At 45.2% G+C, this 16133-nt stretch overlaps 1 protein-coding gene across 1 annotated transcript in view; it reads right to left on the bottom strand.

The window, feature by feature from the left end:
• Positions 1–16133, bottom strand: part of rhbdl3 (rhomboid, veinlet-like 3 (Drosophila)) — a 50162-nt gene that overhangs the window by 10648 nt on the left and 23381 nt on the right. Inside the window, exons 3-5 of the mRNA XM_020479847.2 lie at positions 6476–6634; positions 4126–4353; positions 3518–3666 (exon numbers count right to left, since the gene is read on the bottom strand). Of these exons, the coding sequence (XP_020335436.1) occupies positions 3518–3666; positions 4126–4353; positions 6476–6634 (536 nt within the window). The remainder of the gene's footprint in view (positions 1–3517; positions 3667–4125; positions 4354–6475; positions 6635–16133) is intronic.

Genomic DNA, 16133 nt, shown 5'->3' with positions numbered 1-16133 from the left:
GACAGAGAGAGGGAGAACTTCTGTGGCACCCACATGTGTCAGTGCTGAGTACGGGCCCTGTGGGCATAAAGGACACAGTGTGTGGATTCTGTGTGGATTCTGTGTGGACAGCAGTGTGTGGATGCTTTGTGTGTGTGTGTGTGTGTGTGGCAGTCACAACACTGAATGACCTCTCCTACACACACTGCTGATAGAGAGCCAGAGCTTTGGGATGTTAGATATTTGGTGAAATTCCCAGCAGCCTCCGCCTCTCTCAGAGCTGTGTGTGTGTGTGTTTAATAATGGATGGCTTGCCACGACCATGTGCTCTCATGAGGAGGCCGATGTGGTGTGTGTGGGAGCATAATCTAGAGGCGAAAGAAACGTACACCTATTTCGGCGAGGTGCTGGCTAGGGAAGTAAAACACTTACAAATTAAAGGAGAGCCAGACACTAGGAGCTCAGGTGCAATACTTTAATAACCTACTAATATCCAACGTTTCGACAGACGAGCTGTCTTCATCAGGGTATGATCATGGGAACATAATCATTTGGAAAGGAGACAGCTGATACTTAAGTGATATCATGACACACACCCATCCAGGAATAGATTAAGAAGCACTGCTCTACAGAGCCATAGAGTAGATATGACAATGTATGTACAGCATACAGTGCATTCGGAAAGTAATCAGACTCCTTGACTTTTTCCACATTTTGTTACGTTACAGCCTTATTATAAAATTGATTAAATCATTTTTTCCCCTCATTAATCTACACACAATAACCCATAATGACAAAGCAAAAACAGACATTTTTGCAAATGTATTAAACATAAAAAACAGAAATACCTTACTTACATAAGTATTCAGACCCTTTGCTATGAGACTCGAAATAGAGCTCAGGTGCATCCTGTTTCCATTGATCATCCTTGAGATGTTTCTACAAGGCACAGATCTGGGGAAAGGTATCAAAACATTTCTGCAGCAAGACTCTTCCTAGAGCTGGACTCCCGGCCAAACTGAGCAACGAAGGGAGAAGGGCCTTGGACAGGGAGGTGACCAAGAACCCGAGCTCTACAGTTCTTCTATGGAGGACAACCATCTCTGCAGCACTCCACCACTCAGGTCTTTATGTTAGAGTGGCCAGACAGAAGCCATTCCTTAGTAAATGGCACATGACAGCCCTCTTAGAGTTTGCCAAAAGCCACCTAAAGGACTCTCAGACTATGGGAAACAAGATTCTCTGGTCTGATGAAACCAAGATTGAACTCTTTGGCCTGAATGCCAAGCATCACGTCTGGAGGAAACCTGGCACCATCCCTACGATGAAGCATGGTGGTGGCAGCATCACACGACATGATTGACAAACGTTAGAGGTTAGGATTCGGGGAGAGCCAGGGGCAGACTGGGACCAGAAATCGGCCCTAGCATTTTTAGCACACTGGCAAATTTTTATTATCCAGATAATGATCACTTTGTGCAAAAACCCAAGTTGCAAATGTTCTACTTTTAAACTCGGACAAAACAGAGATGCTTATTCTAGGTCCCAAGAAACAAAGAGATCTTCTGTTGAATCTGACAATACATCTTGATGGTTGTACAGTTGTCTCTAATAAAACTGTGAAGGACCTCAGCGTTACTCTGGACCTTGATCTCTCTTTTGACGAACATATCAAGACTGTTTCAAGGACAGCTTTTTCCCATCTACGTAACATTGCAAAAATCAGAAACTTTCTGTCCAAAAATGATGCAGAAGAATTAATCCATGCTTTTGTCACTTCTAGGTTAGACTACTGCAATGCTCTACTTTCCGGCCACCCGGATAAAGCACTAAACAAACTTCAGTTAGTGCTAAACACGGCTGCTAGAATCTTGACTAGAACCAAAAATTGTGATCATATTGCTCCAGTGCTAGCCTCTCTACACTGGGTTCCTGTTAAGGCAAGGGCTGATTTCAAGGTTTTACTGCTAACTTACAAAGCATTACATGGGCTTGCTCCTACCTATCTCTCTGATTTGGTCCTGTCGTACATACCTACACGTACGCTACGGTCACAAGACGCAGGCCTCCTTACTGTCCCTAGAATTTCTAAGCAAACAGCTGGAGGCAGGGCTTTCTCCTATAGAGCTCCATTTTTATGGAACGGTCTGCCTACCCATGTGAGAGACGCAGACTAGGTCTCAACCTTTAAGTATTTACTGAAGACTCATCTCTTCAGTAGGTCCTATGATTGAGTGTAGTCTGGCCCAGGAGTGTGAAGATGAATGGAAAGGCTCTGGAGCAACGAACCGCCCTTGCTGTCTCTGCCTGGCCAGTTCCCCTCTCTCCACTGGGATTCTCTGCCTCTAACCCTATTATAGGGGCTGAGTCACTGGCTTACTGGTGCTCTTCCATGCCGTCCCTAGGAGGAGTGCGTCACTTGAGTGGGTTGAGTCACTGACGTGATCTTCCTGTCTGGGTTGGCGCCCCCCCAAGGTTGTGCCGTGGCGGAGATCTTTGTGGGCTATACTCAGCCTTTTGTCAGGATGGTAAGTTGGTGGTTGAAGATATCCCTCTAGTGGTGTGGGGGCTGTGCTTTGGCAAAGTAGGTGGGGTTATATCCCGCCTGTTTGGCCCTGTCCGGGGGTATCGTCAGATGGGGCCACAGTGTCTCCCAACCCCTCCTGTCTCAGCCTCCAGTATTTATGCTGCAGTAGTTTATGTGTCGGGGGGCTAGGGTCAGTTTGTTATATCTGGAGTACTTCTCCTGTCTTATCCGGTGTCCTGTGTGAATTTAAGTATGCTCTCTCTAATTCTCTCTCTCTTTCTCTCTTTCTTTCTTTTTCTCTCTCGGACGACCTGAGCCCTAGGACCATGCCTCAGGACTACCTGGCCTGATGACTCCTTGCTGTCCCCAGTCCACCTGGCTGTGCTGCTGCTCCAGTTTCAACTGTTCTGCCTGCGGCTATGGAACCCTGACCTGTTCACCGGACGTGCTACCTGTCCCAGACCTGCTGTTTTCAACTCTCTAGAGACAACAGGAACGGTAGAGATACTCTGAATGATCGGCTATGAAAAGCCAACTGACATTTACTCCTGAGGTGCTGACCTGTTGCAACCTCGACAACCACTGTGATTATTATTATTTGACCCAGCTGGTCATCTATGAACATTTGAACATCTTGGCCATGTTCTGTTATTATCTCCACCCGGCACAGCCAGAAGAGGACTGTCCACCCCTCATAGCCTGGATCCTATCTAGGTTTCTTCCTAGGTTCTGGCCTTTCTAGGGAGTTTATCCTAGCCCCTGTGCTTCTACACCTGCATTGCTTGCTGTTTGGGGTTTTAGGCTGGGTTTCTGTTCAGCACTTTGAGATATCAGCTGATGTAAGAAGGGCTTTATAAATACATTTGATTTGATCAGACCAATATTCATACTTAGCATTAGCATGCACGGTCAATACATCACCAAATACTAAGTAGTATGCAAGTATGTATATTTGGACATAGTCTGATTATAGGAGGGTCTTACCCTCCTCGAGCCAGGCTAGGTACCCACCCTGCGTGCATGAAGGCGTAGCTGAGGTATCTCCAGGCCTGAATCCGTAGCTGGGGATGGTATGGCAGTGGGCCCCTTAGGAAGTGGGGACTGGACACCTGCAGCACCCAGCGGTCCAACTGCAGGCCATAGTACATGAACACTGCCACCTAGAGGACGGAAGGGGAAGTTATTGTTGAGGAAGATAAGATCTGGCCTGGGTACTAGCCTAAGAGATACGTTTTAGTTTTCACAGAGATATTTAGGTTGTCTCCATGAAGAATGTAGCGTTTCACAATAGTCTAGACTGATTTCAAAGGCTTATCTCGATGGAGAGTTGAAACCAAGAGCAAAAGATAAATGATACTGTTACTATCTCGCTATTCACCCTATCTTGACAACAGAAGTTGAACGATAGGGTTCTCTTTGTTATAAAACTGATCGATTACAGCATCAAACCCTAATCAAAGATGCTTGAAGAACCTAAGCCCTAAATCTCTCTTGGGCACGTCCTAACTCAACACTTCTGTCGAATATTCACTTAGTCTCCCATTGACATTCATGCATGACTAAGGGAAAATTGACTGAAGTAGAACTTAGGATTTACCCCTCCATGAGCGGAACGTTACCTCAGCAATGGTGATAGCCAAGATGAGCCAGGGTGGTGGGCAGCAGGTGTAGCTGTCAAAGTACCACTTCCTGTCGATCTCCCGGGGCAGGGTCTCGTAGGCGATGTGCCTCACCAGCCTCTGGGACAGACCCAAACCCACCTCCTCCCCCAGGGCCCCGGCCCCCTTCAACTGACGACTTCCCTGGAGGATGGCCCGCCGGAAGCTGTTGCTGCGTTTGTTGGACATCTAGCAGGGAGAGGGGGGGGGGGGGAGAAGTAGAGAGAGATTTATAGAGAGGGAGGGATGGGAGAGGGGAGAGAGAGGAATAGAGAGAGAGAGAGGGTTGGAGAGAGTGAGACTGTTATAATAGTCTATTTTCAATTAGGATAAATTCCAGCCATACAGGTCTTGACACTATCGCTGGCTTCCCTACAACACCCCATTGTGTCGTCATAGCTCCCCTAAGTCGTGGGCACCCCCATCCTTCATCCCACTGTGACAGCAACCACGCTGCCGTACCCTCCCACCTCGCCCCAGCAACAGAATGCCTCCGTCATCACCTAGCAACCGCTGAGCCCTTCTCCTCATCCCAAGTACTGGCGGCAGCTGCCTGACAACGCAGCCCTTCTACCCAGATCAGCAATATTCATGGTCCTCCTATAGAACATGGAATGTGGACAAGTCCCTCTCTCTCTATCCCTCCCTGATTCCTCTCCCTCTGATTCCCACCTTTCTCTCTCTCTCTCTCTCTCTCTCTCTCTCTCTCTCTCTCTCTCTCGCTCTCTCTCATTCACACATTGCTCTCTTTCTTTTTATATCTCAGATCGTAAAAGTAGTTTACAATAACACCGTTCTTCAATCTATAATGACCGTTCAAATTGAACAGATCTCCAATTATGTGAGTCTTGATTGCAGTCAAGAGACAGTGTGGGATTCTTCATGACTGTAGGTTACCATGGCCACTCCCAGCACAAAGCCAACAGAGAGTTGGATCAAACGGTACCAAACATACACATTCTGCACCACACACACGCACCCACTGTACATGACAATGGACCCACACGCGCGCGTACACACACACACACACACACACACACACACACACACACACACACACACACACACACACACACACACACATATATACATTCCTCTCCAGGTCACCAACCGCATAAAGACACAGTCTTCTTTCTTCCAGCAGTGCAGGGGCAATTCTTCTCCTCTTATTTTCAATCAAAAGAGAGAGAAAGGGAGTGACGTTCTATCTATTCACCGACAGCGAAGAAGAGAGCAGGGTAGAGAGAGAATGGTATTTCTCCAAGAAGGACTGTGGGACCAGGGACAATCTACTGTTATACTGGGAGATATTGTCAGGGAGAGGAGCGAGAGGAAGAGAGGGAGAGAGAGGAGAGGGAGGGAGAGGGACAGAAGGGGCAGGGAGATAAAGAGAGCGAAAGAGATACGAGAGAGAGAAAGAAAAGTAGAAAGAGAGAAAAGAGAGAAAAGAGAGAGCGAGGCAATAACTCCCAATCACGCTGACAGCTTTATGGAATAGGCAGCTGAGCAAAGTAAAGATGGAACTGCAAATAAACCCCAGCAAGCCTGTCTCTGTCTTCCACTCCCACTTCTCCTCCTCCTCCCTCTCTCCATCTATCCTTCCCTCATCCTGCTTGGCTTCTGTTGTGATTCCAGTGAATGTGAAAGCCACGGGGGGGTGTGGGGTCTTTGTGGGTAACAATAGCAGCCACACCCCCCAACACACACACATACATACACACACGCACATCACTTGACAACATGTTCCTCGTTCCTCATTCCTCTGTCCCACTTCCAGTTCCTCGCCTTGACCTTTGACCTGTCACATGACCTGGACCGACCAATCAAAGATCCACTTTCACAATTTCCCACAGGCCCATTCTCAGCCCACTGTACAAGATAATGGACAGCTTTGAAGGAAGCGGAGAAGACAAAAGAGAGAATAGGAGAAATGGAAATTGAGAGGGGAACCTTGGGGAACCTTCCCAAACCCACCCCCTACCGGCCACAACTTTTCACGTTTCCAAACAATTGATTATTTCTCCAGATGACTTCACCGTCCAGGGTCAAGAGTTCAACCTCTCACCTGAAACACAACAGGTGCTAGACGACGCGTGAAATTGCCAATTTAGACCAAGCTGTGTTGTCTAATTCCGTGGAATATCCATGGTGTAGATGCCTTTATAGAGGGTTGATATCATAAGACCACTTCCTCTCCACTTCCTCTCATGTCTCAACATGACCAATCGGTGTACAGTATAATCAATGTTATGCTTATACAAATCACTATTATCAGTTACTATGGTAACATGAAGTGACTCGGGACTCTCACCAGGTTGACAAAGTCCTGGTAGCAGATCTTTCCGTCTGCGTTGCCGTCGGCGAGGGCCAATAGAACCTCCAGCTTGTGAGGGTCCAGCTCCGAGCCGTGGGCCGCCAGCAGGTCTCTGAACCGCTCTGTACTGATGAAGCCTGAACTCTCTGAGTCGAACTGGAACACACAGGGAGAGGCATATGGTTAGAAGTTCTGTAGATAAACACAGAGACAAGGACAATGACACACGCGCACGCACACGCACACGCACACAAGAGACTTGACAGATGTAGTCAAACAAAGCACATTTACAAAGGCACAATGCACATACTCACAAGCCTTATCGCATAGAGACACACAAAGGTTATTATCACAAGTGAATTATAAGTTAAGTCAGTATATAATCTCACAGTACAGCCTTGTACTGAACATTCAACACTGACAAAAAAAACAAGCCAAAAAGCTATAAAATAACATTTTGTTCATAGTTTGAGCTACTTTGTAAAGAATTTAAATGAGCCCGAATAGCTCATCTAACTAACGGCCATTTTGTTTCATTTTTTATTTTCATTAATCACATTCAGTAGCTGAGGAAAGAGCCAATAACTTCTGAGAATATCCACACTTTAAAGAAGTTAGCTAGTGTTGTGTATTTCATTATACTGTCAAGTGTCCTGAAACGTTTAGATGCACTTGAAATAAAGTGAAATTGTATCTATCTGACCAATTACATCCTGGTCGTCTAAATCATGGCCTTTCCCCTACTACCCACTAAGCACTTCCAAGGGTCACAAGTCCTTGGCTCCACCCACACAACAGTCTCTCACATTCAGCAGAAGCAAATGCCAGACATCCCACACTAGGAATTCTTCACACTCACTCCTTAGTTCTTTCTCTCTCACCAATGACGCATATACAGCACAGTGACTGCATCAGTGAATCAAAGAGAACAGTATCAATAGCTTTTTCTCATACCAAATGTTATATGAGTAAACGTTCTTAAACATGACCTCAATCCTCTCCGCTATGAGTGATAGTAATTCCAATGGAACTCAAACTGAATTGAATGGAGCCACTTTAGACTTAAGATGTGTCTGTTCAACGGACTGTAAAACGGTCTGGATTTGAGTCCTCTTCTATTCCTCGATGTGCTTGTGTTTGACTTGAATGTCAGGTCGTTTGTGAATAGGGTCAGAATACAGCTGTCGTGCGTATAGTGTGTGTGTGTGTGTGACATACAGACTAGATGAGCAGTGAATCTAATTCCATCGCCCTGAGGAAAGCCTCAGACAGTTTGTTTGCCTTCTCCATGTGCCACGTTTGGCAGGCAGCACAACGGAAGGCAGGCAGAGGCCATAGAAATAACATCACAGACCATTGACTTGAATGGGGATTCTCCTTCTACTTATTAGACAGCCCAGTACATCACTGGAGCTGAGCTCCCTGCCATCCAGGACCTCTATACCAGGCGGTGTCAGAGGAAGGCTCGAAAAATTGACAGAGACTCCAGCCTCCCAAGTCATGGACTGTTCACTCTGCTACCGTCCGGCAAACGGTACCAGAACATCGGCTCTCGGACCAAGAGACAGCTTCTACCCCCAAGCCACTAGACCGCTAAATATCCAGACTGATGAATATCAATTAATGGTACCTGAACCGTCTGCTCTGACTCTATCTTGCACTGACCCTACACACACACTCACTAGACTTTATATACACATCATATACACACTCACCTCACACTACACTGTCACTCCCACACAGATCCCTCACACATTCAAACACTACATACCCCCACACACACACACACGTCCATACAGACACAACACAAACACACATGCTGTACACGCACACACTTTTACACTCCTCATTTGCTGCTGCCACTCTGTTCTTTGTTATACTCTTATTATTATCTATCCTGATGCCTAGTCACTTTACCCTGCCTTCATGTACATATCTACCTCATATACCTTATTATTATCTATCCTGATGCCTAGTCACTTTACCCTGCCTTCATGTACATATCTACCTCATATACCTTATTATTATCTATCCTGATGCCTAGTCACTTTACCCTGCCTTCATGTACATATCTACCTCATATACCTTATTATTATCTATCCTGATGCCTAGTCACTTTACCCTGCCTTCATGTACATATCTACCTCATATACCTTATTATTATCTATCCTGATGCCTAGTCACTTTACCCTGCCTTCATGTACATATCTACCTCATATACCTTATTATTATCTATCCTGATGCCTAGTCACTTTACCCTGCCTTCATGTACATATCTACCTCAAATACCTTATTATTATCTATCCTGATGCCTAGTCACTTTACCCTGCCTTCATATACATATCTACCTCAAATACCTTATTAGTATCTATCCTGATGCCTAGTCACTTTACCCTGCCTTCATGTACATATCTACCTCAAATACCTTATTATTATCTATCCTGATGCCTAGTCACTTTATCCTGCCTTCATGTACATATCTACCTCAAATACCTTATTATTATCTATCCTGATGCCTAGTCACTTTACATTGATCTGGTACTAGTACTCCCTGTATATAGCTCCACATTGATCTGGTACTAGTACTCCCTTTATATAGCTCCACATTGATCTGGTACTGGTACTCCCTGTATATAGCTCCACATTGATCTGGTACTGGTACTCCCTGTATATAGCTCCACATTGATCTGGTACTGGTACTCCCTGTATATAGCTCCACATTGATCTGGTACTGGTACTCCCTGTATATAGCTCCACATTGATCTGGTACTGATACTCCCTGTAAATAGCTCCACATTGATCTGGTACTGGTACTCCCTGTATATAGCTCCACATTGATCTGGTACTGATACTCCCTGTATATAGCTCCACATTGATCTGGTACTGGTACTCCCTGTATATAGCTCCACATTGATCTGGTACTGGTACTCCCTGTAAATAGCTCCATTCTTGTGTATTTTATTTGACTATTACATTTTTGAACTCTGCATCGTTGGTAAAAACTCGGAAGCAAGCATTTCACTGTACACCAGTTGTGTTCGGCGCACGTGATTCATGCAAATGGATTTGATTCGATTCTATTTCTACGGCAATAGAATTGCAGGAGGCCATAAAGGGCTGTTCCATTCTGCTCTTCAGAACAACAACTGAGAGGTGACAGTTGACTCTCATAGAGTCCTTTTTTATGGTAATTCCAAAAGTCATCTTTAAAGATGCTGCAATATGGTTGGAGCATTCTGGTTAAATGATCATTGATAACTATAAAGACTGCGTTGGTGCTACATAAATACGTTGAAATCGACCACATTAACTCAGATTTCACAGACTGGAGACTGTGTGAACACACATGCACTCCAACACTATATCTGTCTTGATGCCGTGCTCTCTCGCGCACACACACACACACACACACACACACACACACACACACACACACACACTGAAAGGGAAAGTGAACCAAACTAACCTTTTCCTGCAGGATGCATTCCAGTTTCTGCCGGGGACATCTTGTCATATCTCTGGTTTGTGTAATCCCAGAACCCAGAACCATATCTCATATCTCTGTGTGTTTGCCAGTTAATAGTGTCATAAGAGACTACTGTCTGTGTGTCTAGTCCAGTCCCACTGCTCTCTGTCTGTATCTACCAGACTGTCTGGTCCAGAATAAGAGCTTGTTTACCCCTCTGACGGATTACAGTCCCATACTGAACCCCCCCCCCCCCCCCTAAACCCTCTGTTCTCAGCCCCCCAACAATACAACCCAGCCCCAAACCCCATTTTAGCCTACATTCAGATCTCAGACCCCCTCTCTCCCACATCTCTCTTAGACACACACTCTTAGACACGTACTCTCTCTCAAACTGAAAATAACACACACCCTTTCTCTCACATGCCTACACACTGTCACGAAGACCCACACATACACATTCCCATACACCAGCTCCACATCCAGCCCTTCAGACTCCAGTTCAAATTCTGCAGTCAACAGGCTCACTGGCAGGCAGGGATGAGTGTGATGATGTGGGGAACCCCTCCTTAACAATGGGGGCCTAATGGACATTTCATGCAAGGTTTACCCAATCCCTTTCCCCCAATAAGACCCTGTTGCCCCTCGTCCCTCTGAGGGCTTCACATAAGACATAGGAAAGACACATTAGAATATGGGAACAGCACTGTTGATGACATAGACACATTAGAATATGGGAACAGCACTGATGATGACATAGACACATTAGAATATGGGAACAGCACTGATGATGACATAGACATTAGAATATGGGAACAGCACTGTTGATGACAGACACATTAGAATATGGGAACAGCACTGTTGATGACATAGACACATTAGAATATGGGAACAGCACTGATGATGACATAGACACATTAGAATATGGGAACAGCACTGATGATGACATAGACACATTAGAATATGGGAACAGCACTGTTGATGACATAGACACATTAGAATATGGGAACAGCACTGATGATGACATAGACACATTAGAATATGGGAACAGCACTGATGATGACATAGACATTAGAATATGGGAACAGCACTGATGATGACATAGACACATTAGAATATGGGAACAGCACTGATGATGACATAGACACATTAGAATACGGGAACAGCACTGATGATGACATAGACACATTAGAATACGGGAACAGCACTGATGATGACATAGACACATTAGAATATGGGAACAGCACTGTTGGTGACATAGACACATTAGAATATGGGAACAGCACTGATGATGACATAGACACATTAGAATATGGGAACAGCACTGATGATGACATAGACACATTAGAATATGGGAACAGCACTGATGATGACATAGACACATTAGAATATGGGAACAGCACTGATGATGACATAGACACATTAGAATATGGGAACAGCACTGATGATGACATAGACACATTAGAATATGGGAACAGCACTGATGATGACATAGACACATTAGAATATGGGAACAGCACTGATGATGACATAGACACATTAGAATATGGGAACAGCACTGATGGTGACAAACGCTAAAACTTGTGTTCTTTTTTGTTCAGCACTTATTGCAATTTGCACGGGTACGTTTGGAATTATTTTGAGTATGGAATTACATCTGGGCTACCTTGGGATTTCGTCTTTATGGTTTGAGTGTGAGTACCTGCTCAACTCTGTTACCATGGCATACACACACAGGGACAAATCATTATGTTGTACTGTCCATATTCAAATGCCAATCTCCTCCCAAAATGTAATACAAGCTAAGCCAGGACTTACTACTGCTTCCTCCTGACCATGGGGGTTGTTTTGGGCATAACAAAGGGGTGTGGGGTGTGAGACAAACCAAACAGATTGTTTCCCCTGACCAATGATAGAGTATTATGCAGACAAAGGCCTTTATTTGACACATACACACGCACTCGGACACGCAAACACACCCAGTAATCCTGCCATTTGGGCTACTCCATAGACTAGCTTCAAGGGCTGAGGAGAGGAAAGTATCGAGGAAATGAGAGAAGAGGAGGGAGGGGAAGGGAAGAGAAGAAGAGAGAAAAGAGAAGATTGGGGACAATACTAGGCTGGGTCCTTAGCCTCATTTTCATAATGCTGCATATTAAGAAGCTTGAGGCAGCAGCAATGGAGAGTTTAGGGAGTCCACCAAGCCTAACAGCCCACAGAACAGTCAGAAATATCATTGGTTCAAGTCTAATTTTGAGCAACCTTTTTCCCTCTGTATGAGCTGACCACAAGGTCCTTCCCCCGGCCTATTTAGATCTAATATCTTTCTAATATTAATCAAACAGATGAATCCATCCAGCATGTGGGAAATGTGATTCTGTTAGCCCCCCAGCCACCTGAATAAACAGTAGTGTTCAGGCAGCTACAGACATGTTGGAGGGATTGTCAACCCTGATATAATGACTCTACCACATCCCTTATCCCTAACCTCACCCCAGGAAGCTGCTCCACTCATCTAGTGACCTCTGACCTGAACTAATATGGGTCACTGTCCAAAAGGCCCCCTGCCCTGCGCTGAGATAAACCCATGAGGCATTTTCTGGAACAGTGACCACCACCGCAAAGAAGAGCGGTTAACTGGAGTGTAGGATCATGTATGGTAATGATGTAGGATCATGTATGGTAATGATATAGGATAATGAAGTTCAATTGGAAAAGACAACTGATAACTCTGTTTTGTGCTCCTGGTTCTCTCAAATATGTGGTTAGTTGATATTTAGGCTAAAAAATCTTAGATCCTCTCTTTTGTGAACTACCATGTCAGGTGTCTCCATGAAGCATGACACCTGTAGGTGGATGTCTTACTCAAATGGTTCAAATTCATAACGTCCTGAACCATGGAAAAACTACCATGGACCAAAATCCATATTGCGATAAACTGGCTGAATTGATGCGATAACGATGAACAGAACAGAGTTGATAACATTAATGTGCACCTTTAAACTACTACTACTAGTTTGACGATTGTAGCCATCAATTGTCCCATAAACAATCACCCATATTAGCAAGCTATCTTATCACATTTCTCTAGTATAGGCTACTTATCGTAATGACATCAGCAAAATGCCTGCGATAAGTGATCGGTATGGTTGGTAATTTCGGGTTTATCGTCAACAGATCTATGCCAATCACAAAAACACTGGAATAAATTCACAATTGTACATAGTCTACTCTGTGAAGTTGAATAATGGAAGTAGTATTTCACCTACGATGATATTATCAACCACAAATAGAGACGCCTCATTCCCATTCCTTTACCACATACAGGTTGCCGTGGTAACATGCATGACTTGGCCGATCGGCACAGTGACGTGCGCAATAACATGCGTGACCTGACTGACAGGGGGGAGCAACAACACGCATTACCCTGAGAGCAGGGGTTCACAATTCACAGAACTGCGGTGTTACGGGACTAATGGTACCCCATAGAGCTGCCAAAAGACTGCGGTGGAGCTGAGGGAGGCCATTAGTGACTCTATGTTCCCGTTGGGGGCTTCCTGTACTCTGCATGATGGGTGAGGACCTTTAACAGGTGATGAGGCTGTGAACGTTTAACAAGACACCAACAACCAGCAAAGTCAAAATTGTTCTCTATCCAGCTTTATAAAAGTTGAAGAAGCATATGGTCTACGTGCTATTCTAGAGAAGGGTTCTACCCCATCCTATGGGGTTCAACTTAATGACAGAGTCTACAGTAGCTACATGAAACCATAGAAGATCTAAATGTTTTATATGACCCTCGATCGGCCTCACCAGCTCAATCACTCAAGGCATGCAATGAATTATACTGCTGTCAGGTCATGCAGAATTATAAACACATTAATAGACAGGGAATATATTTATTTGTAGGCTCTTAGTCTCCAAAATGGCACCCTATTCCTTATGTAGTGCACTACTTTTGACAGGAGCCCTATGGGCCGTGGTCAAAAGTCAGGGGCGGATTGGCCATCTGACGCCTCAAGGAAAGAATGGGCCGGTGTGTTAGAAATACCAGGGACAATTTCTGGTCCCAGTCCGCCCCTGTCAAAAGTAGTGCACTATATAGGGAATAGGGTGCCATTTGAGACACAGCCTAGAAGTGTCAGCTGCAGTGGGCCATTACTACACATGTTCATTATGCCATTGATCAACAGCAAGCTACTCATCATGATAGACGAAGAATTGGTGAGGGGCAGGTAGCTGAACATGCTGCAGGGTCATGGGACTGGGAGCTACACACACACACACACATAAACAAACGAGTTCACACACACACACACACACACACACACACACACACACACACACACACACACACACACACACACACACACACACACACACACAAAGGTAGAGTGCTCCCTTGACATGATCCAATTAGCTGGTCTAATTAAAAGCTACTAGACTGGTGGGGGGGGGGGCTTGTTTCTCTCTGCTAACTACAGAGCAACACTGGGGAGGGCAGGAGTGGCTCAGGGCTGTGATTCGCTCTCTCTCGCTCTCTCACAAACACACACAAGTGCACACACACATTCACACACACACCCACGCATGCATTTACACACATGTGCATGTTCGCCCACACACACACACACTCACTCACTCACTCACTCACTCACTCACTCACTCACACACTCACTATCCCATCTCTCCTGGTAAGCGATGTGATTGTAATGATCGCTTTCTCCAGTCATGGGATCTGACTCCCTGAGGGAGATGGAGAGGAGTGTGTGTGTGTGCTCCAACAGCACTCTTCACTTAGCTACATTTACTATTAGATCACTCACGGAGACACACACACACGCACACATGGAGTGAGTGATCTAAGAGAGTGGCAGATGTACACTGAACAAAAATGCAACATGAAAAGTGTTGGTCCCGTGTTTAATGAGCTGAAATAAAGATCCCCGAAAATGTTCTTACCCACAAAAAGCTTTTTTTAAATGTTCATTTCTCTACCATAAGCCTCCTCCAACGTTGCTTTAGAGAATTTGGCAGTACGTCCAACCGGTCTCACAACCGCAGACCACATGTATGGCATTGTGTGGGCGAGAGGTTTGCTGATTTCAACGTTGTGAACAGAATTCCCCATGGTGGCAGTGGGGTTATGATATGGGCAGGCATAAGCTACTGACAACGAACACAATTGCATTTGTGCAATTTGAATGCACAGCGATACCGTGACGACATCCTGAAGCCCATTGTCGTGCCATTCATCTGCCGCCATCACCTCATGTTTCAGCATGATTATGTACAGCCCCATGTCGCAAGGATCTGTACACAATTCCTGGAAGCTGAAAATCTCTCAGTTATTCCATGGCCTGCATACTCACCAGACATGTCACCCATTGAGCATGTTTGGGATGCTGTACAACAGCGTGTTCCAGTTACCGCCAATACCCAGCAACTTCTCACAGCCATTGAAGAGGAGTGGGACAACATTCCTCAGGTCACAATCAACAGCCTGATCAACTCTACGCAAAGGAGATGTGTCACGCTGCATGAAGCAAATCTTGATCACACCAGATAGTGCCTGGTTTTCTGATCCACGCCCTTTCCTTTTTGTTAAGGTATCTTTGACCAAAAGATGCATATCTATATTCCCTGTCATGTGAAATCCATAGATTAGGGCCTAATGTATTTATTTAAATTGACTGATTTCCTGATATGAACTTGTAACTCACTAAAATCTTTGAAATTGTTGCATGTTCAGTATAGTTTTCTTTGGCCCATGCATCACTGTTAGGGGCTTAACTCAGTAGGTTGGGGTGTTAAAGGGTTCAGCTGACAGCTGGGAAATGGGACGCTCCTGTGACTCAAAGGTTTTCGGGAAAGATGAAGAGGGATGGTGTGAGGCAGGGGGTAGGGTGGTCCATGATTAAAGAGGGGGGGACCCCTTCAAACGCCATATTCTGCGTCCCTCTCATCAGACATGCACGCCCACGCACACAAACATACACATACACACTGTGGCTCTACTACCATTCGAATGCTAATTCAGGGTTTCAGACCCACAGACCCACACACACCACAATCTACAGCTGAGGCAATACTAATGCTAGATTACATCACTACTCCCATTGACTGGCCATATAACACCACGAGTTGATCTGTACCTCCAAAGACCAGTGAGAAACATGGCGCTAACTC

The sequence above is a fragment of the Oncorhynchus kisutch genome, linkage group LG1 (assembly GCF_002021735.2).
Source record: "Oncorhynchus kisutch isolate 150728-3 linkage group LG1, Okis_V2, whole genome shotgun sequence".
NCBI lineage: Eukaryota > Metazoa > Chordata > Actinopteri > Salmoniformes > Salmonidae > Oncorhynchus > Oncorhynchus kisutch.
The sequence above is the reverse complement of the archived record's forward strand: the minus strand, read 5'-3'. Positions and strand labels throughout refer to the sequence as shown.